Source organism: Pagrus major, chromosome 19 (genome assembly GCF_040436345.1).
Source record: "Pagrus major chromosome 19, Pma_NU_1.0".
NCBI classification, from domain to species: Eukaryota; Metazoa; Chordata; class Actinopteri; order Spariformes; family Sparidae; genus Pagrus; species Pagrus major.
The window spans coordinates 11018484-11040718 of NC_133233.1; the positions used below are offsets into that span (position 1 = coordinate 11018484).

General features: G+C 40.9%; 1 protein-coding gene across 3 annotated transcripts in view; it reads left to right on the forward strand.

Annotated features, from left to right (window-relative positions):
• ntng1a (netrin g1a) overlaps positions 1–22235 on the forward strand; it is a 102125-nt gene that overhangs the window by 58713 nt on the left and 21177 nt on the right. For all 3 annotated transcript variants that reach the window (XM_073488530.1, XM_073488531.1, XM_073488532.1), the window contains exon 3: positions 9833–10005. In XM_073488530.1, coding sequence (XP_073344631.1) covers positions 9833–10005 — 173 coding nt within the window. The remainder of the gene's footprint in view (positions 1–9832; positions 10006–22235) is intronic.

Below are 22235 nucleotides of genomic sequence, written 5' to 3' on the forward strand. Positions count from 1 at the left end.
CTCTCAGCACTGAACAGAAAGGTCAGTTTTAATTAAAAAGGCTTCCTTGAATTACAAAACATGAATGTGGAAGGTATTTGTGATTTGTTCGTTTCTGAAGGATTTTTAGACATCATGTTTGTGTCTCTGACACGGATCAGAGGGCTGTGGCTTTGCTGGTCTTTTGGCTTGTTTTGTGGTGCTGAACAGACAGCTCCTGTAAACAGAACTTGTCTTTTAGTTTGCCGCAATATTTATAGTGTCTGTCACATAACTGTTCTTTTATTGCAAGGTAGCAGCAACTGAAGCAAAGATGTGGAGAATGGTAATAGTCTCTAATCTTTACATCCCGTCGCCCTGTTGTTCTCAAATGTATGACCAAAAGTTAACACCTGCTTTTCCCAGATGTTGAATTACAAATACATTCCCCCTGCTGCAGCAGTCAGTCTGCAGTGATAAATCAATTTCAGTCACCATTTATCCAAAAATCCCATCTCTCATATTTTGCTATTGAATTAATTAATGCAAACATGCTATTTTTAGCAGTGCAGCTTTCCTGTCATATGGCCAGCTGAAAAGTTTGGTGTGGCCTTGCGCTGAATAAATTATGCTGTATATACTCATTAGAGCCTCGTCAGAGGACCCCTTGAAACAAGATGGTTCATCTCAAGGGGGTTTCCACCAATTAAGTAAATTGGAACCAATTTTAAAAAGCTGCATTTTTCACTATTTTACTATAAATGCACTGTTGGTCTGTGCTGTGGTGAACGGACAACTTCCATTAAACGCATTTAGTGTGTGTCTTTTACTTTGCAGCATAGCTAGTACTGAAAAGTTGATACCGTTTGCTCCCCCCCTCTCTAAAAAAGTTTCTTCTTCATCTCTCCTCTAATCTAGTTGCTCAATAGAATAACTATGCCGCAAATGTTACAGGCTTTCCCAGATGCTTGATCATAAATACACTTCCCCTGCTGCAGTTGTCAATCTGCAACAAGAAAGCATTTTCGGTTACCGGTTGTATTAATTTTTATTGTCCCATATTTTTGCAGTCTTATATTCTTGCTGGAAGGTGCTCCAGTATATATTACATTCACCCAAACATCTTAGTTTAAGTGGTGCCAATTTTTCTGTCATTTTGCTTGCATATAAATTCAGTATGGCCTCATATTAAGACACATTCTTCCTGATTTATTAGAGAATAACAATTGCCAAAAACACTGGCCTGAAATGCCGTTACGGAAGGCATAAATACATATATGGCCCAGATATAAACACACACAAACCCAGTTCTCCTCTCTCTATCTAAATCTTCATCTGTCTTCTCCTTTCTCTCTCACACACACACAAACACACCTGCATGCTCACCTTCAAGCAATTCTTTACGTCTCATGCTGTTCCCATTAATCACCAGGAGGCCGTGCAGCCTCTCATTTAATTTAGAGGAAACATTGCCCCCTCTGGTCTGTCAGGGGCTCACGTTTTCAAGACAACAGTGTGCAACGTTTCCTCCAGAGCTATTAATGACCCTCGCTCGGGGTTGAAAAGTTAACCCTTCTGCTAGCTGGAAAACTGCCAGCATTTTCTGTAATTACACCTGCTCTTTGGGTCCTACCCTGGTTTCACATTCTGGCCCCTGGTGGGCGTAGCCATGGAAGACGTCTGCTCCAGGCATCAGGATTATGTAACAAGGAGGAGGGTTGCCAAAGTTTAATGGCTGGTGACATTTGCAAGAAGCAACAAGATAACAGAATACAATTAACAAGTAATGGCTTTTATTATTTTCAATGTTTTCAGCAATTCTATCCCATAGGATTAAATGTTTCAACAAATCGGTGATACTGAGTACAAAACAGGTATTTATTTGTGCGAAAAAATATTAGCTTATTAATGTGTTGCTGTGTTTTATGCTGCAACATTCCACATACACTCTCTCTTTCTATTCACACACTCTCTCTCTCACACACGCATACACACACAGAGGTCAAGTGCAGTCTAACCTCACACAGTCTGCGGACTAGCCACCGACCCAAACCGATCAATGCTGCAGGATCTTTGGGGAGTTACTTCCTTTAAGGGCTCCAATCAGTGGTGTCGCTTATGAAATGACAGGATCGCTTAATATCACCTCTCCACCTGGCCTCGCCTCGAATCTGTGTGACACCGTCCTCCCCCCTGATGGAGCTCTCTCACTCCTCCGCAGTGCACTTTATGTCGCCGGGTCCACGGCCAATAGTCTTTAGCTGAGAGCAGTATCAGTGAGGCCCAGCATGTCGATTCTATTGAACTGGCTTGGCATGTCACAGGCGGTAAAGACCTCTTGATTGACTCCTGCTTGGATAGCATGTCCAACTCCATACATTAGTAATGCTGAGGATTCGATAGATGGATGGCCTGGACGGATTGATGCAGGCAGACGGCACATTTACCTGCATGGCTCAATTTAACCCGCACTGCAAAATATGAATCGCTGTTATGTTGATGTTTTGTGGCTGGTTTCGCAGTAGAGCTGCTAAGATGGATAATTATTGTGCTGTCATTTTAGTTTAACAAGATCTCGTTATATTTTTTAGATTTATAATGAATTATTTTCAGAGGAACGTACATAGAAACAATCATCAGCTCAACAAAACGATCATTAAAATAAGTGCTGCAGTTTTTGAGCTAGCTGCCAAGTTCACCAGCTGGGTCACCACTGTGTGTGCCACTCCGAGGCTTAATTGGCTACTTAAGCATATCACTTTTCTAATATGTATTGCTGTAAATATATCGCCAGGCAATGCAGTCACGCAGTTATGACTGTAGCCTCTGTAGAGGCTTAACTCCCCTGCACGAGGTAATTTGTTCATGTATGCTACATCTTTGCAAACTATAATGAAAACTGTTGTTTGCCAACGCTGCCCCTTCTGTCCACAAACCAGTTCCTGGAAAAGTTTTTCTCTCTTGTGTGTCCCTCTCTGCTCACCAACTGAACAGATAAATAAACATGGATGAAGGTGATAAGACTGAAAAAAGAGGTTAAAATATGTATCCCATATTTGCACAGCCTGGCTGCCGTTAGTGATCGCCCTGACTGCAGAGGAAGTTTTTATATCATCACACTACAAAAAGTCAGCTCATAAAAACAAGGGAAAATGCATGTAAAATAATGTTAAAGAGGTCCGCACCAACAGAAGCTCCTCTCTCCCACAGAAAACACTGCTCCCGAACACCTCGTCAGGAGCCTTGCCCTTAATTCTGTGACTGTGTGACATCACACTGCGTCACCATGTCACTCATTTGCATTATTTATTTCTAGTGGCTAGTTTGGCACGTAAGAATTGATTTAGCACAGCTGCTCTGTTGTTGTTAGCGGTGCTGGGTCATGCATGTGTGAGCTGACCAATCAGAGGAGACTGGGTATTCAAGAGGGTGGCTTGAAGAGACAGGAGCTAAAACAGAGCGTTTCAGACAGAGGGGGGAATAATGTGCTGCTCCACTGGACTGTATGAGAAAACTGATGTGTTATTTGAGCATTAAAGCATTTAAACATATTCTAGTGGTAACCCAAAATCAAATTATGAACCTGAAAATGAGCATAAAATGTCTTCTTTAAAATAAGAAAAATTATCTACAAACAGAACAGGAACATTTTAAAACAATTAAATATATGTAGTTTCAAAGAGCCTGCAAATGGCTTCAAAGTGGTGCTGCCTGGCTCAAAACAAATACATTTGTCTGGCTACAAAGTAAGATGCAACAGTTATTCTCTCAATTTGTTGGAAAATTTGCTTAAATTTAACAAATGCCATTATCTCAAAATCAGGCTTTATTCAAGTTTATTGGATTTATCCTTGGACTGGCCGATACAAACAGTTCTGTTCTTCATATTAGAAGAGATACAAGTAAAGATGCTTGAAATAAGAAATTCTGACAAAATTTAACACTTTGTTCCTGTCAGTGTTGATCAAACGGCTTTATAATCCTGTTAATTCTAGTTTCAAGCATTACATAAGTTACTCAGAACCAGCAAGAAGTCATAATGTCTCATCAAAGGTGCGCTATGTAACTTTTGTAGTGACAGTTTTGGTTATATATTCCATTATTTTATAACTCTTTTGTTCTTACCTCACCCTAACTCAAAATACAAGCCTGTTTGTATTAATATTTAAATACTTAATACTGCTTTAAAGTACATTTAAAACTCTAACTGCTATTTTTTTAATCTAATTATTTTGATAATTTAATTTAAGATAATTCATCTTACTTTTTCTTTTTACAGTGGAGCTGAAGCAGCCTTAACAGACCAAAATGACATGACATTGTGAGATGTTCTCATATGAGGTCTGCATGTCTGTCAGCCTGCGTATCCACCTGATTTAAATGCTGCATATTATGTACTTACAAAGTGAACTTAAGCTGTGTGAAGACAAATCAGTTCAACCTGTTTAGTACCCAAACAGCCAGTGTATTTACCATGTGTGTTACTTTTCTCATTTAAGTCTTGTAGTTATATCTGGTAGAACTATGCTGTATCTACTGAATAGGCCTATTATGTCTCCTTGTGCAGTGGCTCCATAAAAGTATGTCCTCATGCCAACAATTTGAACCAAAAATTGACATTTAAGAGAGAAATAATACAGAGAATCTGCCATGATTTTTCCCACAGCCTCCACTTTGCTCTTACTGCCCACTTTCTAGTGAGAGGGGAAGGAGGGATGGCGAAGAAGTATATAATTAGGAGAAGGTTGGGGGCTGAGGTCCATCCCAGGAGAGCTGGTGCCGAGATCTCACTCCTTCCACTTCCCACAATGCACTGCAGGCCGGGGGGAAAGAGGGAGAGGAGGCAATTAGCAGGTAACACGTTAGCAGGCTGATCTGTTTTAAGCCAATACGGACGGCAGCTGCAAGCTACATGTCAATGGAGAAGAGCCCAGTGGTGTGTTTCGATATAGAGGTGTGTGTGTGTGTGTGTGTGTGTGTGTGTGTGTGTGTGTGTGTGTGTGTGTGTGTGTTTGTGTGTGTGTTTGGGGAGATCAGGTGGGACAAACATATTGTACAGTAAATCTTAATCTGTGTGTGTGTGTGTGTTGTGCAATTATCCATCCTACACACACACACACACACATACACATACACACCTCGAGGCCTTTTTAGCAGCCACTCTTGTGTTTCTATTTCATTTTCATCACACATAATTAAGCCGGAGCGTTTTCCAAACCACCCGCCCCTCGCCACTTCCCCCACCCCGCTGCCCGCCCCTTACAACCCCCTGTGTGTTGTCGCTCATTTACAGCAGACACCGACTGCCGACACGGGCGAAAAAAAGCATTTATTAACCACGTTTGACCCAATTGGCTTGCATATGAAAACACCTGGGCGTTAGATTGAAATTTAATTGCTTCACTTAGTTAACCCACTTAAGGACCATGTTGGGTTTAGTCTGCTCAATTTGTTGGGATCAGCAGCTTTGTGCGGGGGGGGATGTTGTAGGCTTGGATTATGGATAATTACTATTAATTACTGGCTGATACTTTTGGCTTTGATGCCACAGCGAGCAGTGTCGGGGAACGGACTTGGCTGAACGGCATTATGTAGATAAAGGCTGAAGCGATAGAAAGGAAAAGGGCATTCTATCTGAGAAAGAGGGCAGCGGTTTGCTTTGTTTTTATTTGCCGTTTGTCGGCATCATCAGTGGGAAGGCGCAATATGTCGTCCGCACCCACAGTGTCAATCAGAATCCCATTACTGAAGAGGTCATAGACGCTCTGCTCCAGGTAAGCTAAGTCTCAACGGGCTGCTCCGCTCGCATTTCCACCTGGATAAAGAAAAATAATATATGTGCGACCAACGATATCTCCCGTCCCCCACATTTCAAGGAGAACTTTAAACTCATGTCAGGTATGAGAATATGTTTGCTGCTTTCTCTCAGACAACACAGAATCAAAACTTCACGTTTTTGTTTTTTTTTTCTTTTTGTTTTTCGAACAATTTGAGTTCATAGCCTCATGGGTAATTTTATGAATACATATCAGGACCTTTAGCTCACAGGCGGTCGCTGGCACACTCTATAATGCCTCGAGCAATATCACTTTGAGGTAACCACACACAAAAACAAAGATGCCTTAGCTCCATGAATATTTATTAATAGGAGATAGTAGAGTGGAGTTAAAAATGACAGGCTAATAGGTGGATGGAGAAGAGAGATAAGAAGAATGATACAAAGATGCATGTAAAGTTATGAAGAAAGCTTTCAAAGTAAAGCAGGCCCAATAGGAAATGAAGACACAGCACTATACGCAGGGGGAACCCTGGAGGAAAATTTCTATTAAAGTGCTGTTAAATACACGTTTACTTGGCTCCTTCTCTGAAGGTGTTGTTGCTGGTGCAGTGGTGAGGGGGCCTCCCCTGGTATCCACATTCAGGAGCCACTGCTGATTGGCAGCCCAACAGCACTGGTGGGTAAGGGACCCTCAGGGCCTCGCTGGCAGTCTCCGTCATTATTATGCCGACAGCGCTATCATTTCTGGATGCTGATTAAAATGTTGGTGAGGTTAAAAGAAGCTGAAGGTTAAACCACAAAGGGCTCCATGTGAAGTCGTTTCACACTGCACCCCCCACCCACTCCTCTCACACACACACACTTAAGCACACTAACAAGGCAGACTTCTGTAACAGAGAAGGAAAAAAGTGCATTGAACAGGGCTGTGTAGGACTCCATTCTGATCTTGGTTTGATTTTAGCCACGAATGGACTCTGACTGACCTTGAACTGATACAAAACCTACTATGTGTCAGTGTCAACTAGATATTACAATGAAAGGTGCTGGAGTTTTCATCCAGTTTTACAAAAAAAGGGATGAAAACCTTTTTTTTCAGTATTTTTCTTCAGCTTTTTTTTTTTTTTCATGTGAGGCTGAGTACCTAGATTAAGCGTCATAAAAATCCCATCTGATTAATTAATAGCTGTAATGGTATTATTGTGGGGTTAGAGATAGAATTTTCAGGTAATGGACTGCATTTTTGTCAAACGCCCCAGAATCCCTTATCAGATCCATCTCGGGTCAACTTTCAACACGAATAACCAAAGTTAAAAACATAACAAATCAAAGATTATATTATATGTTATCAAATTATGTCATCTTAGAAGTAAGGTACACAAGAGCTGTGAGTGTCAACCTAATAACTGCTCACACCCTGTAGCTTTAACCTGAAAATGAGGTGTGAATGAAATTATGTTCTAAATAAAAATGTGTCTGACACGATGTAATAACAAGCATTCAGCTTGTTTAACAAGCATTCAGCCTGTGTTTTGGAGGTATTAACTGTAGGGTTGGGCCATTGTCCATCGGCAACTGCTGACAGTCATCAACTACTGAGCCCTGTACCATCGTAACATCTCAATTTTATAGGCCCCACACCTGAAAGCACAAAGAAGAAGTGTTTCCCCTCAGAGTTGCTGTAGGGCAGGGGTTGTTGGGGTTTGTTGGCATTTATTAAACCTGCAGTCAGACGAACCCAAGATGCTTGGCTACAACGATAGCGGCAGTGATTCTTTTCTGTTTGCTGCTATAAGTGTGTTTCACCCCACCATGCTGTTGTTATTGTATTTTCTTAGCTTAGCTTCCTCAGTATAGCTAGCCAGCTAACTTAGTTTCCTGCTTCTGAGACTAAACACAGCTTTGTTACAGACATGTGGTGCAAGAACACTTTTAGACCCAGCAAGGTGATGTACAGTACAGTTGGACGCTCGCCAAGTGGGGATGTGAAAGTTGATGTGACATTGTGGAGTGTGGTCATATGCCAGTTACGTGGACATTGCACTGCCCTTATTTACAATCAAAAGCTAGCTTAAAGCTAACCCAAACTGCATACAGAAGCATTTCAGAAGTTCCTTCCACAACGTGAAGCCTTGATTTATCAGGGGGGGCTCAACTATTGAAATCTACAGTCATTACCTGCGTCAGAAGCATAAGAAGCTTATGTGTTTTGCAGGTTGTGGTGTTCTTTCAAATAAGTAAGGACGGACAATAGTTTAATTATGAGATTTGATAGCCTCCATGTTTTGTGAATCCAGGTATTTTATCAACCTGGAACAGGATTTAAAACACACTGGCCCTTGAAATTGAGGCAAATAGCAGATAAGTTGAGTATCAGGGTCAAGGAGTGGTAAGTGATTTAAGCCTGTGTTTTTGCTCGGAATTATTAAATTTGTTCGAGGATCAAGCTAAGCCGTGGCGAGGCAGAATGGGCAGGGTGAAAGAGGCCAGCTGTCACAGGAGTTTCTCACTAAGACGTGAGTGAACACAACTGTGGGGCTATCTGTGTCATCTCCATCCTCGACACCTTTCCCTCCACCTCTCACTCTGTGCCTCAGGATCGAATGGAAAGATGGCGCTCACCTGGGTCCTAGTCCAAAAAAAAAGATTAAAAATAGCTGAATGAAAGGGCACTTTCAAAGGAGAGAGAAAGGCTTGAGTAGTGCCAATTTGTCTGCCTCTCAGCGTTTACTCCTAAAATATACAAACAAAGCCAAGGCTCCATTAATCTACGATGAGTCATGCCTGTTGGAAGTCCGACTTCCAGTCTTTTTTCAAAGTTGCAGCCAGCGTTTGTTGGCGCTGGGACTGGATCGTGACTCATGGTCCACTTTGGAAACAATCAGGTTATCTTTGACAATCAAGCATCCTCGTGTTGATGATTTGGAAGCACGCTGTATCACATTTCAGCGTTAGATGTCAAGCAGTGAGTGATTCCACCTTGGTTCTTGTCTAAACTCGCTAGCGGTAACAAAAATAAATAGTCAGGGGGTGGACAAAATATGGGAAACACTGTGTGAAAAGGATCAGAACTTTGATATGATTTGATCAAAATGACAGTGGCAGAGAGCTGCTGCACAAACAAGACAAGACATCTAGAAATGTTGATTTCTTTAGAGAAAGGAACATTTAATCTTCTGTTTGTGGGCTGTATGTACTGTCAAATCTTGCAGTGCATCGCCACAAAGCTTCATCACACCCTCGCAGATGCATGTTGTTCTCTATAACTTCTTCAAAAAGCGCTCAAGCAATTCAAAGTTCTCTATATTCCTCCAAGTACTTTATGCTGCATGAGGATCATAAATTAATTTAACAGGTAGATATCCCCTCAATGCTCATCTAGCCGCAGCAGAAAATGGATTTGCTGAGTTTATTGTTAAATGAAGGTTCTGGTGAGCAGGATGTGAGTGAGGATTTAGTGCACCTTGAGGGACTCCCTCTTTCCAAACTGAAAATATGCTTCTGAGATCTCATCTCATATTAATTTGTCACGGCGAACGTAGACGTGCCGTTGCTCCATGCCGCCCTCTGGCTAACTCTAAGCTATTCGTCGCCTTGCAGAGCCCCAAGCCTCGATGCCTCTATTCTCTCAGTGCTTGTTCTGCAATTTAACTTGGCTTGTTTTCCTCAGCCTCCCCTCGCACCTCTTTGTCCCTCTCTCCCTCCTGATCTTTCCTCGCCCGTCGACTGTGACCTTACCACAATTATGCATCCTCCAGTGGGACAATTAAAACTGAGCTACCATCCCGAGTGGAGGAGGGGGCGAGAGAAAGGAAAGGGAGGAAATAATGATGCCAGATTTGTTCGTGCAATAGCCTGCCTCCTTTGAACTAGCTCCTCTTGAAGTTGAAGAAGCAACTGTTTTAGCCGTTCTGACTGCATTCCAAAGCCACCGCTAGTCAAGGACACGCTGCCCTTCAGCCACATTGTCCAACAAAATAAAAGCTGTCTGTTTTTTCTTTTAGCGCCGGAAAATTCACTCATGTTGACATGATTGTCCTCTTTCAACTCCACCCTGCCATCCCCCGTCTCCCAACCACCCTTCACCCTCTTTGACAGGTGCAAGTGCAACCTTCATGCCAACAGCTGTGTGTATGACAAAGAGAAGCTGAGCTGCGAGTGTGAACACAACACCACCGGGCCTGACTGTGGCCGCTGTAAGAAGAATTACCTGGGGCGAGCTTGGAGTGCTGGCTCCTACCTGCCCATCCCCAAGGGCACGGCTAATATCTGTGAGTAAACACACACACACACACACACACACACACACACACACACACACACACACCACAAACACGATGAGTAATTAAAAAGGATGGGTTACATGGACGAGCAGATATTAGTAAAGGTCTTACAGACAAAAACACAAACGCTGGACAAAGTAATGGAGATTTCCCATCAAAGTGTGAATCAAAACACAAAGGCATGTATGCAGACAAATGATGAAAGTTGAATCCCAATTAGCAGTATCCTGCGTGTCATCTCAGAGCTCTGACAGTCACCACGTTAATAGTGAGATACTGAGTAGTGAAGTTTCAAAGCAATGTGAAGCAATTAAAGACGTTTCACAGAGATACAAGGCAGAGAGGCAAAGACAGTGGGGAGAGCAACTTTTGTGTATTAGGTTTGTCATGTCAAATGTGTCCAAAGACCTGGATATAATTTAACAAAACTGAGTGACTCTGAAGCATGTCGGACACGCTACTCTTATTTCTCCCAAGGCTGCAGGAATAGAAGTATTTTGACATTAAAAACACTGAGTAGGTGAGGTAAGCAAAGCTAACAATCTACAAAAATCATTAATGATGTGAAAAACTGCATTAGCAGTGAGAACAGTGTTGGCAGGTCAGAAGTCACTGATAGTGAAACATATCACTATCCATATGTGAGTGGATTGTAACGTGACGTGAAAAATGAGACCTCCCCGTCTCTCTTAGTTGTTTGGTTTGTTGTAGTTGTTTAATGCTGCTGGACTGTGGATTTCTTTGTGAAGGACTCACGTCTGATTTTCTGCGACAGTCCAAGGGATGTGACTTTATTCATGTTCTGAGTGCCTCTCTCCGCTCTGCTAACAGAGAGCAACAGGACCTACTGTTATTTCAGAAATGGAGTCCACTAACAAACTGACGACCGGCTTTCAGCACAACACAGAAGTTCTGCAAACCCCCCTTAAAAGCACAGCCAGTATATAAATATACAAAAAAAAAATTCACATGAACTGGACATTTTCACAGTAAGTGATTGGCTGTTTTCACATATGAATACAAAATTCCACATGTGAAAATTTCTTTTTAACATGGAACATGGAATCATGTGAAATTCACTTTTCTACATGTGATTGGGTGTGTACACTTGTGAACTTACATTTTAACATGTGAAAATAGAATAATGTCACATGAGAACTGGACATTTCCACAACTGACTGGCTTTTTTAATCATATGAATTAAAACTTCCACATAAAAAAACATTTTGTTCATGTGATTGGCTTTTTCTCACATGTGGATTTGATTTTCCACATATATAAACAAAATTATAACGCATGTTTGATAACTTGAATGGCAGGACTGACATGAAGCATGCACAGCAGGCATATCTGTGAGGAAGTGAGTTCTCCTCCCTGACCCTCCTGTCAAAACAAGTGGACGCAGCAGTTACAGCACCAGATGCACCTACGTCTGCCTTCACTCTTCGTTACTGTCTTCCTATCCTTTACAAAACACCCACGACATCTAGACGGTGCTGAAAAGACCAGGCAGGCTCTCTCATCTGTATGTGAACAAACTGAGTGTTCAGGGTCAGGGTTTCAGTTTACTTTACTTTACTTTTTTTTTTTTTTTTTTACCTGTATTTAGTGTAGTAACTGAGAACTGTTTCACACAATGAGTTACTGGGCAGTATTATATGTGGATTTTTTGTGGCACTTTCTTTTTCATATTCCTCAAAAATAATAAGAATGTTAATCTACAAATACCTTGGGATTTCAGAGGTTCAGGTGAAATATGCATAATTGGGTACATCAGTCCTATTTAATTGGTCCTCAGCGTGGCCTAGTACACATAAATCTGACAAACGGCAACTACGTGTAAAGTGTATACTGTATGTCCATGTACGTACTCGGTTAGCATATACTGACACACATTTTTTACTCCATTCAGTTGCATTTGTTTGAATTTTCTCATTAGACAAAAGCTGAAATAAGGTTTTTAATAGGCTGCTGGAAATATCTGGACCATCTACACTTCCTGATTTTCAAATCTGGCCCAATTGAATTAGTAATTGAATAGCCCTGTGGCTACATCATACTTTCATTTGTCCAATTTTAAAAATCCATCCCTGAACCAAAGGCCTTTTCATGAAACAACGGCATGTACCAATGTAATGTCATATTTAACATTGTAGCAAGTTCCCAATTATCATCATTGGGGAAACTATACTATAATTAACCTATAATAAACCTACTCCACATCCATGTGCACTTATAGGAGCCAAATTCCATAATAATAATAATAATTATAACTAGCAGCAGACTGCATGGTCTTACATCTTTATTATTATTTTAAAGTGCCTGTTGATATGAGGACATATGCTTTGCTTTACACCAATACAGTAAATGTACTAGAGTTGATAAATAATATTCACCAGCTGCAGCTGCAATGCTAATGTGAGGATGAACCAATTATTTACTGCTGCTTGAGCTGAAGAAAGTGGGCCAGCTCCTTTTTGTTTAATGTCTTGTGGTGACGTCACATTATGTGAGGAATTTTTCATTGTCTTCTTCTGGAGCTGAGGCCTGTTTACCCCGATGAAACAGTGGGCCTGTAAGAACCACTCGTACCGAGAGTGGAATCTTTATGAGGCGATATAGGTTTGGTTTGCTGAAACTTGTAGCACTGCTGCACATTATCAACCTCAAAAGTAACATTTAGGATAAGAATATGAAAATGCTCACGATGACTGCTGTTTGTGATATTGGTCTACACAGACAAACTTGCCTTGGCTAAACGGAGGAATGCAAAACTTGGATATAATAATCTCAATTTCCTCTTTTTCTCAAAAGGTTCTCTCTAATACATATACCCAAACTCTTGCTGTTAATTATTTATTTGGATCCCCAGCAGACAAAAGCAACAGCTGCTCTTCCTGGGGCATGAACAAAACAAGGACACAGTGTCACACAGTACTCCTACGTACTCTGCTTTAGTGGCACTGAAGTGAGGGCGTGGGTCCAATTCCTCATGTAGACTTATGCAATGACTGTAACTGACCACTGAGAGGCAAATTGATGGACTTGTGAGTTTGTATAGCATTTGTTTGACACAAAAACTCATCATGTTACAGCCCTGTTGCCAGGATAAAATGTTGGCAGTTAACGTTTCTGCAAACCACTGATATGTGCACGTTTGTACCTGTCATAGGCCTTTGTACCATGCTGTCTTTTCTACAATACGTGTCATACCACATTCACGTTGCATTGATGACCTGACTGTCATATCAGGAAGTCAAGGTGATGGTGGTGGAGTTACAGGCGAGAAGGCTGCCGAGCCAGAGACCGCAGTATGAGACTGTGTTCCAGTATTTGTAAAAGTGACACTACTGGGTGTTTTAAAGGAGACCTCAGGACCTTTTTTCTAGCTGTGTTAGTGGTGACAAAAAACAGATATTTTTGACAAGAAGTTGGGACATCTCTAGCCAAGTTTTTGGAGACAAAACCGGGAGTTTAAGGCAAAACACAGTCTTTTCCTAACCCTAACCAAGTGTTTTTTGTGCCTAAACCTAACCAGATCAAATCAGACCAAAGTGAAAATTGAACCTAAAGAAACATAAAGTTGCAACCTAAAGAAATGTAAAGTTTGAATATCTGTGGTTTGCAGAAACGTACATTGCCAACATTTATTCTGGCAATTGATTGGCATATGAAGACACAAATACAGAATCCCTGGCGGCCAGTTTGCCTGCCTCACATCAACTAAACCAGCAGAGTGATGAGCGGCAGTGCTTTAAGTTCGAGTGCGCTGGCATTAATTTAAAAGCCCAAGTTTTATCCCGCCCTGTCCCCTTATTGCATCCTCTGTGATTTCTGCCTCTCTCAATTGTGCTCGAGGACTCTCGGCCACCGGCTGATGACTTATTCTCACTCCCAGAGGATCTGTGTTATGAGACTTAGGGAGGGTTTGCGAAATGGCCGATCCCAGAGCTCAGATTGACAGCACATTATTAAAAAAGGTGACACACACACACAGGTGCTCATCCAGACCTCCACGCACCATCCTCAAAGCATTCACACACACTTTCATAACTACTACACAAGGACACACACACACTGCCTTTGCCCTGCAAGTGATGAAAAACAGTCTTAGTATAAAGTGTATTATTATACTTTGTCTTGGAGGGGAAAAAATCCATAATGTAATAACGCTGTGGAAGATCTGTAGGAATCCAAGGCTATCCCTCCTGAATAGAAAAACGAATGCACAAGGCTGACAGAAAAATGCACCTTGTGCTGTTTTGTAATTTTCAAGCCCATTCAACGCCGATTCCAAAAGTCTCCTTCCCTCTCAGTGTTTTTCCCCCGAACCCAGTGAGCATATGGCAGCTCTTTGGAGACAAATTTGTCAAAGATGAAAATTTAATTAAGATTTAATTTCTTTTTACTATGCCCATCAAGTCGTCTGATGAGATAACAGGATCGATGAATCATCATCCTGTGGTGGGGGGGGGTGTCACACAATGGCACGAGGAAGAAGAACAGGATTTAAGAAGTGATGATGAAAGAAAAGGATGGTGAAGATAGAAGGAGGGGAAGTGGGCATCACTCTCTGTCACAGCTAACTCAGCCTTCTGGGGTGGCTGTGTCTCTCTCGCTTTCCCTCTCTCCATCTATGCCCCCCCTTCCCCCCTCAACCGTCTCTCAGCCTCACTCATTCTCACTTCCTCCCTCTGTGGAGACAGAAGGAGAGGGATCAGTTCGAGAATTAACCATGGCAGTTCATTTCACTGTAGGGCTGAGGATACTGAGGGAGATAGAAGCCTGCGGTGGAGGGGGGCAGTAATGGGTGGCCTCTGAAAAGTTGATTTCAAATACTAAAAATGTATCCTGAATGTTTTATCAGGGGATAAAAAAAATCCTTAGATGCACTTTAAATGGATTTGGAGAAATTTAATTTGTTTGCATCCTGTGTATGTCTGAATGTAGTGTCTTGAAAGAAGATATTAGCGTAGCCGAATTGCAGGTCGTCAAAATTTGACGTCAGAATACTCAAGTTAAGGTTTCAGGTAGCTTTAACCCATCAAACTAGTAGACATATTTGTACAATCAAAGAATCACATATCGAATGTGTACACACACTCATTGTCACTCAACAGAACAGATCATGGAAAGCAAATAGAGTGCATACATGTACCTTAGCCAAGAGCAACAATCCTCTAAATTTAAGTATGTTCGAAATGCATCTGGATTGGATTTGCTTTCAAAATGAGTTGCATAAATGGCATGATTAACTATTTTATTGAAATCTGGCATGTACTATATATGTATATAAATGGGATTTTAACATCTTGATCTAAGAAATGAAGTAAAAGCTGCTCTTGGAACAGTTTGACTCTTTGGGAAATAGGCTTATTTGTTTTCTTGCCCTCTGTACGAACACACTGCCTTAATGCTGAATGTTAAGCTACAACATGCAGGTGGTTAGCTTAACACAACACAAAAACCTGAAATGGGGGAAACGGCTAACCTGCTGCCTACCAGCAACTCAGAAGCTCACTAATTAACACATTATTTCTCGTGTGTATTAATAGGAGCAGTTTTATTTTAAAGGTGGAATTATGTGCTGTACTATTTTAGTTCGAGGCGCAGAGACTTCCTGGAGTCTCTTGACAAAAGTTATCTGGCAGTTTTGTCAGATTTCCAGGAAGTCACACCTCCCGTCCTTATGCTAACTGTCTCCTACTGTAACTGTATCTTAAACTTACAAAACACAAGTTTCTTGCTTTAACGTATCATTATGAAGAAAATATTGATTGCACTATGTAATGGCTATAGAATAATAAAACCATTGGCTTTATTGGTTCCTTACAAACCTCGCCTTCAATATGCAGCTTTGTCTGCCACCGGACATGAAATCTCCTGCAAAAAAGAAGCCTGACTGGTGATCTGATCAGGCTGGCAGCCTGGCACCATTTCTATCTGCTTTCGCATCTCCATTATAGTCTAAATAAGTTAGTAAACTCACATTTTTGTAACGTGTATGTGGTAGTTGCTACTATGAGGAAAATGGGAAGCCATGTTGTTGTTTTTGGAAGAGTTGCGCCTATACATACATATATATATATATATATATGTATATATATATATATATATATATATATATATATACATATATATATACATATATATATATATATATATATATATATATATGTATATATATATATATACATATATATATACATATATATATATATATATATATATATATATATATATATATATATGTAGAGAGAGAGAGGCACAAATGAAAAAAAGAGTTGATTGTTGGAGCTAGTGACCTGTCTTTACATGGTGACAAGCAGTGAAGTTATGTAAGAGGAGTGTGACCTTGTTGCATGGTGACAGCCTTGTAAATGTTCAAGTGTTGCATTGAATGATGGCTGAAGCGAACAATAATAAAATATCCCGGTGTACATGATGTCTATAACCTTTGGTCTGGGTTCATTGTGCTGTGATGTTTTGACACTACATATCGGCTGCTTTTAAGTACTAATCTTTATTTTAAATGGTAATTTGATGAAAATAGGTCCAGATATTTGAACACATCATCCAGTAGTGAAAAGAGTCTTTTTGCAGATGTATTCAGTGAAATGTTATTTTCTCCCAGTTTAAAAAACTGGAGATTAAGTCCTCATTTGTTCTGTCTGTGGCCTGATGAAATGAATAGATTTCCTTGTCAGGGCAGGATTAAGAGACACTTGTTCAGATTTAGCTGAAGCCAGCTAAAGTTTATGGATCTCCTTTGATCAGAGCAGTAATAGGCGTGGACATGCAGTGGATTTCACTGTAATGATTCATCCCGTGCCTGGAGAGAAGCTCCACATTAGTCCTCCATAGTCTGACTGAAAAACGTGCATTTCATGGTCCCAGATGAAAATGAAAAGAAGCCCAGCATATTGCAGGTGACAGTCTCGGCAACAACGAATATTATTTTATATGACGTAGAAATTGCATTTTTCTGCTGTTGTCCTCTAATTAGTGTACATTAATGCGGAGATACCAGATGCTACAGCCTTATTATTAGTCCTTGATTCCAACTGGGAGGTGCTGATCATGGAAATGTTACCATCACATACACATGATGCCTCATTTGCACCGACGTATATATACCCAGATTTAGATTTTTTCTGATTAATCTCCCCTCTTGTGCAGGGGAAGCAGGTTTCTATACGTATTTTAATGGCAAGACCAAATCCCACAGGAACTGATATAATGGATCTCATTCTTCTGTGAGTGAACACAAACAGCTATTACTGGATATGGCTCTCTGTGATGTGTTCCCTATATTATGTCAGTGAGAGCGACTCTGATGTGAATGGAATTTGTGTGGTTTGCTCAAACATATAGCAAACTGCCTTTAAAAATCTGTTGTTTAAATATTTATTATAGTCATTAAATGGTTTAATGAGCCCTCGGTAGCACATTACTAACTAATGCATTGGTGTAATCACATTACTAATGAAGTTCTAATAAAGCACTAATGTAATCACATTACGCCCATGCCAATACATGTGTTCCATTAAGAATTTCAACAATTTAGTGCTTTTAAAGAAAAAGCATTTGTACCTAACCCTCACTTGATAAAAAATAATTTAATTTGAGTGTCATTGCTCTTTAAATCTGATTAGAGGCTTGCGCGACAGATTGCTCTGTGGAAAATGTTGAGGGTTTTTCACCAGCTCACAGCGCCATGTGTTTATGCATTCACACACATACACACACTTGCTGTGCGCACATTGCTTCCCATTGCCTCTCTCTCTCTCACATGCAGCACCCACTCATTTATGCCTTTATTTCTTTTTCCGCAGCTATTTGAATTTCCATTTTAGCTCCATTGTCTTTTGTTTTTTCTGTCTTTAAAACTTATCGCCTGTTGTTTTGCATCCTCTCATTCTGTTGATCCTTCTGCCCTTTTACCCCACCACTTTTGTCTTCCCCTTCTCTTTTCTTCTTCTTCTTCTTCTTCCTTTCTTCTTCTTCTTCTTCTTCTACTTCTTCTTCTTCTTCTTCTTCTTCTTCTTCTTCTTCTTCTTCTTCTTCTTCTTCTTCTTCTTCTTCTTCTGCCTCCGCTTGTTCTCGCACCATCTCTTGGTTTTGTTTCATGCTCGCGTTCTCTCCCCCACAACACCCCCAACCACCCCAGAGACCGGGCTTGTTTACTCTGTCTTTTCCACATCTCGGCTCTGTGCAGCTGTGACGGTAATCTTTCTTTCAAATATTTGTTTCTTCCGTCTCCAGATTTTTTTTTTTTTTACTCCTTCCCACATTGATGCCACCACCAACGTACACCTCATCCCCTGCCTGAAATCTTAAACTGTGCTTCTTCCAACTTGGCTCCTGGGCACTTTTAGACTTGCCACCTTCAATTCAGATCTACACATTGAGAGCGAGCGAGGAAGCGAGCCGGGCACTCCGGCAAGGCGAACCGTAATTTTGCTCCTGAGGAATTCAATCAAGTCAGCATGCCGTGCGCTTGTGTTTTGGCAGCCTTTCCGCTACTAACCAGTTAGTGATGCCTGTCACCATCACTGGGCTCTACGTATATAGCCAAAGAGCTCCATATAATGATGGATTGCTATAGAATGATGGCAGCCAGGGAAAGTAATTACCAACTTTGCCTGCGGTGGAAATGCAGCAGATAAGCTCCTTTCCAGAGCAGTCCAGGTAGCGCCAAGGTAAACAGGTGAGACACATCGAAGGTCAGAGCAGAATGGATACTGACAGAAACAATGTAATGACACCCATAGTCACACACACACACACACACACACACACACACACTAACAAACGCACGCAATCCTACTTTCACTGCAATAACTAAATGCGCTCTTGACAATAGAACCATATGGCAAATTTGATGTCCTCTTTTTGACAGATGAGTGTGTTTGTGTGCCAAAGATTTAAAGCCCATAGATCCATGAGAGAACATTTATTATTGCTTTCTGATAATCCATTAGCAAAGGTTGCAGCGATGGCCTGAGATGGATAACAACATAACTGGAGCTGAATCAGTGCAGGATGAACATCAAGCGCTGGGACTTGTAACCACACTGCTCTGTGAAATGCAATTTATTATAATCAGTTGATGCCCCAAATGACTCAGGCTCTCTACTGTATTTTAATGGCCACATTTGTGTGTCGCATGTGTTCATGTTCGGTGAAACACACACACGCCTCCGAGATCATGTTCACCAGGCAGCGGCTCGCAACCGCGATCCCTGCACAACTCATAAAAATCAATGGAGCACGCCGTCAACATAAGCAGCTCCTAATGCTCATCCTGTGCGATAGGAGAAAATTAGATTGCAGCCGTGCCCCGTAATGGCGGGGCCAGGCAGGTGAAAGGGATTGGAAATGACTGTGATTGTGAATTAATCGAATGACCCGACATGGGATCCTGGACATCTGCTCGAACCCCACAGGTTGTTCATAAAGCAGCAAATAATTGCTCCGACAGGCCATTGGTGTTCAAAATCATGACCTGGAAGAAAAGGTTATTTGGCCACGAACTAGACACTTGGACAAAGGATCATTTGTCAAATGAGAAGTCATTTTGACAACTCTTCAACAACTCACTTAACTTGGATAAAACATGTTAAAAGACCATTAGGTTAATGTCTTCACTTCATTAGAAAGTGTAATGCATCATAAATGGAGGGAGTAGATTAACGTAGCATATATATCATTTTTATGCAGCAAATACTGTGTGTAAAATGCCTCATTCATAACATCACCTTTCTGTCAGTGGTGTAATGAGTTCAACACTAAGTGCACACCCTTCCAGTACATCAGTACAGTACAGACATTTTGACTTGTCAGAGCAGGAAATGCACAGGTGTGATCAATAATGTTAACAGTGGCTCTACTGTCATGAATTTCACCTTTGCTTTGACAAATCAAAAAGGGTCTTTTGCCGATGTGTCTTTGACATTTAGCTGAAGACAAACAGTGGTCATGCACAGTTGGTATAGTGCAGTACTGTCTCTGTATAGACGCTTTTGATAAGAATATTCTCTCCTCTCAAACTGTGAACTCTCAGTTTGGAGATGTATACTAATGGAAGTCTCCACCACAATAACACGAACAAGTCACCTCTCTCTCTCTCTGCCTCTCTTTTTCTCTCTGGTTTTATATTTATACTCTTCTCCAGTTAATGCAGTGGGTCCCCTGCTAATCTTCCACACTAGATGTAGATAACGCCTGTATTACTGCTCTGTCAGCTACTTCACTCTGCCAGGGCCTTTTTAGCTCTGCGTTACTGTTTTTTTTCTCTTCTTTTTACAGTTCAGCTTCAGAGCTAAAACACTTGTAGTCTCACATTTTTTGACTTTGTCTGTGACTAACTGAGGGACCTTGTATAGCCTAATGCATGTTTGACTTGGCAGTGTATACATACTGTAAGAGAATTTGCAGTCGCCTACATGAGTGACTATATGGAAATGGCGTTAATATCTGATGTTGTCAAGCAGACTGATGCGTTACCAGTTTTACTGTAGAAATTGCGTATTATGTTTATACATAATTCACCGTTTGCTGAGCCTTGTCTCTGTTAGTAACTGTTGCTACACTTTCTGTTCTTGCACAGCACATTATGCAGTTTAGAAAAAATAAAAGTGCAGATTCAACACTTGCAATTAAATCTGGAAACAGTTGGTCCTTAAATTTAGACAGAGGTTTAACCAGGCTTTAGCCATTTTCAAATGTTATCAAGTGAAGCCAGCTAACCAAAGCTGATTTTAGTCCAATAAGTCGGTTAAAAATGTTGTCTTCTGCTGACTTTTCACTGTTTCAGCTGACTGCTTCTGTAAAACAACAAATAAGTTGAAACGTTTTATTTCTTTGTTGCAATTTTACGTTTGTAAAGGTTCAATTTTTAATTTTATGTTGTGACAACACTGTGTTGGGTTTACGCACACAAACTACTTGGTTAAGGTTAGGAAAAGATCATGTTTTGGCATAAGATACCTGCTTTGGTTACAATACTTGACAAAAAAATGTCAGATTACCAATATCAAAATCAGCTACAGGCAGCTGTATTCCAACTAATATTATACCATAGTCTGGGTGAATACTCGATTCAAATTGGTTGCAGGGTGTCAATTGTTTTCTGATATATAGAAACCTATGGAACTGCTCAAGTAGTAACTCACTGGTATCAAGCAACCACTTTTCAGCTCACTACAAATGGTCTGTCGTTTGTTTGTGAAAATCTTGACATTGATTTAGGGACAATGGCGTGGCTTGCTAGCTAGGTAGTCTTGTTATTGAACATACTATCACATTATATTTAGTTGTCAACTGCATACAACTGCTTTACTTGGAGGAAGTATATTGTTGATTAAAAGCAATGTGCACCGAACGACATCAACAACAACAACAACCAGATATAAATACAAGTACGAGAGCATCTCTCTTTCTGCAAATCATGTGTGATTGACACTCGACGGGAGGAAAAGAGTGATGGCAGATTGTCCACTAGGTCATTGAGCACGGATGCTGCGTTCTCTTGGACAGATAAAAATAAAAGTGTAAAATGTTACGATGGGTTGCCAAATACACTGTTATACATCTAATAGGCTACATGTACAAGGAGACAGTTTAGGTTTAAGGTGCCCTGCAGGCACTCGTATGCTCACTGCACGTGACCAGGCACAGTGTTGGTGACACATGGATTAGTCACACCCTCAAGTGTTGCAAGGGAAACAAAGTTAAGGCTTATGAAAAAACTTTACATTTTTGATCACATAATGCATGAAAACATCAATTAATGATCTTTTTTTTTTTTTGGCAAGTGACCATGGTATGATTATTACTTTTATCCCATTCTCCTATTCAGACCCTTAATAGTCAAATACTAATAGAGTGATATTTAGTTTCTACAGTACAGTGTTCTCTGCTCTGTATCAGTATGCATTGTGACACTCAGAGCCAATGCTGCCAAATCAAACTGTACTTTGTGAATAAGGTGATTGTGATTCCTATTGTCCTTGCCCTTGTCCTTCCTGTCTCCTGGTTAGCATCTGCCCACCCCCTTGAGGTTTGACATCCATTACACTCCACCTCCATATGCCCACATAGCCTCCTGCACTCCTGCACAGCTCTCAGACAGGTCACAGGTTTGGCTCCTAAATACAGCTTGCAGGCAGAGATCAGAGGAAGAGTGATTGAATGACAGGTGTTTGATCAAAGTC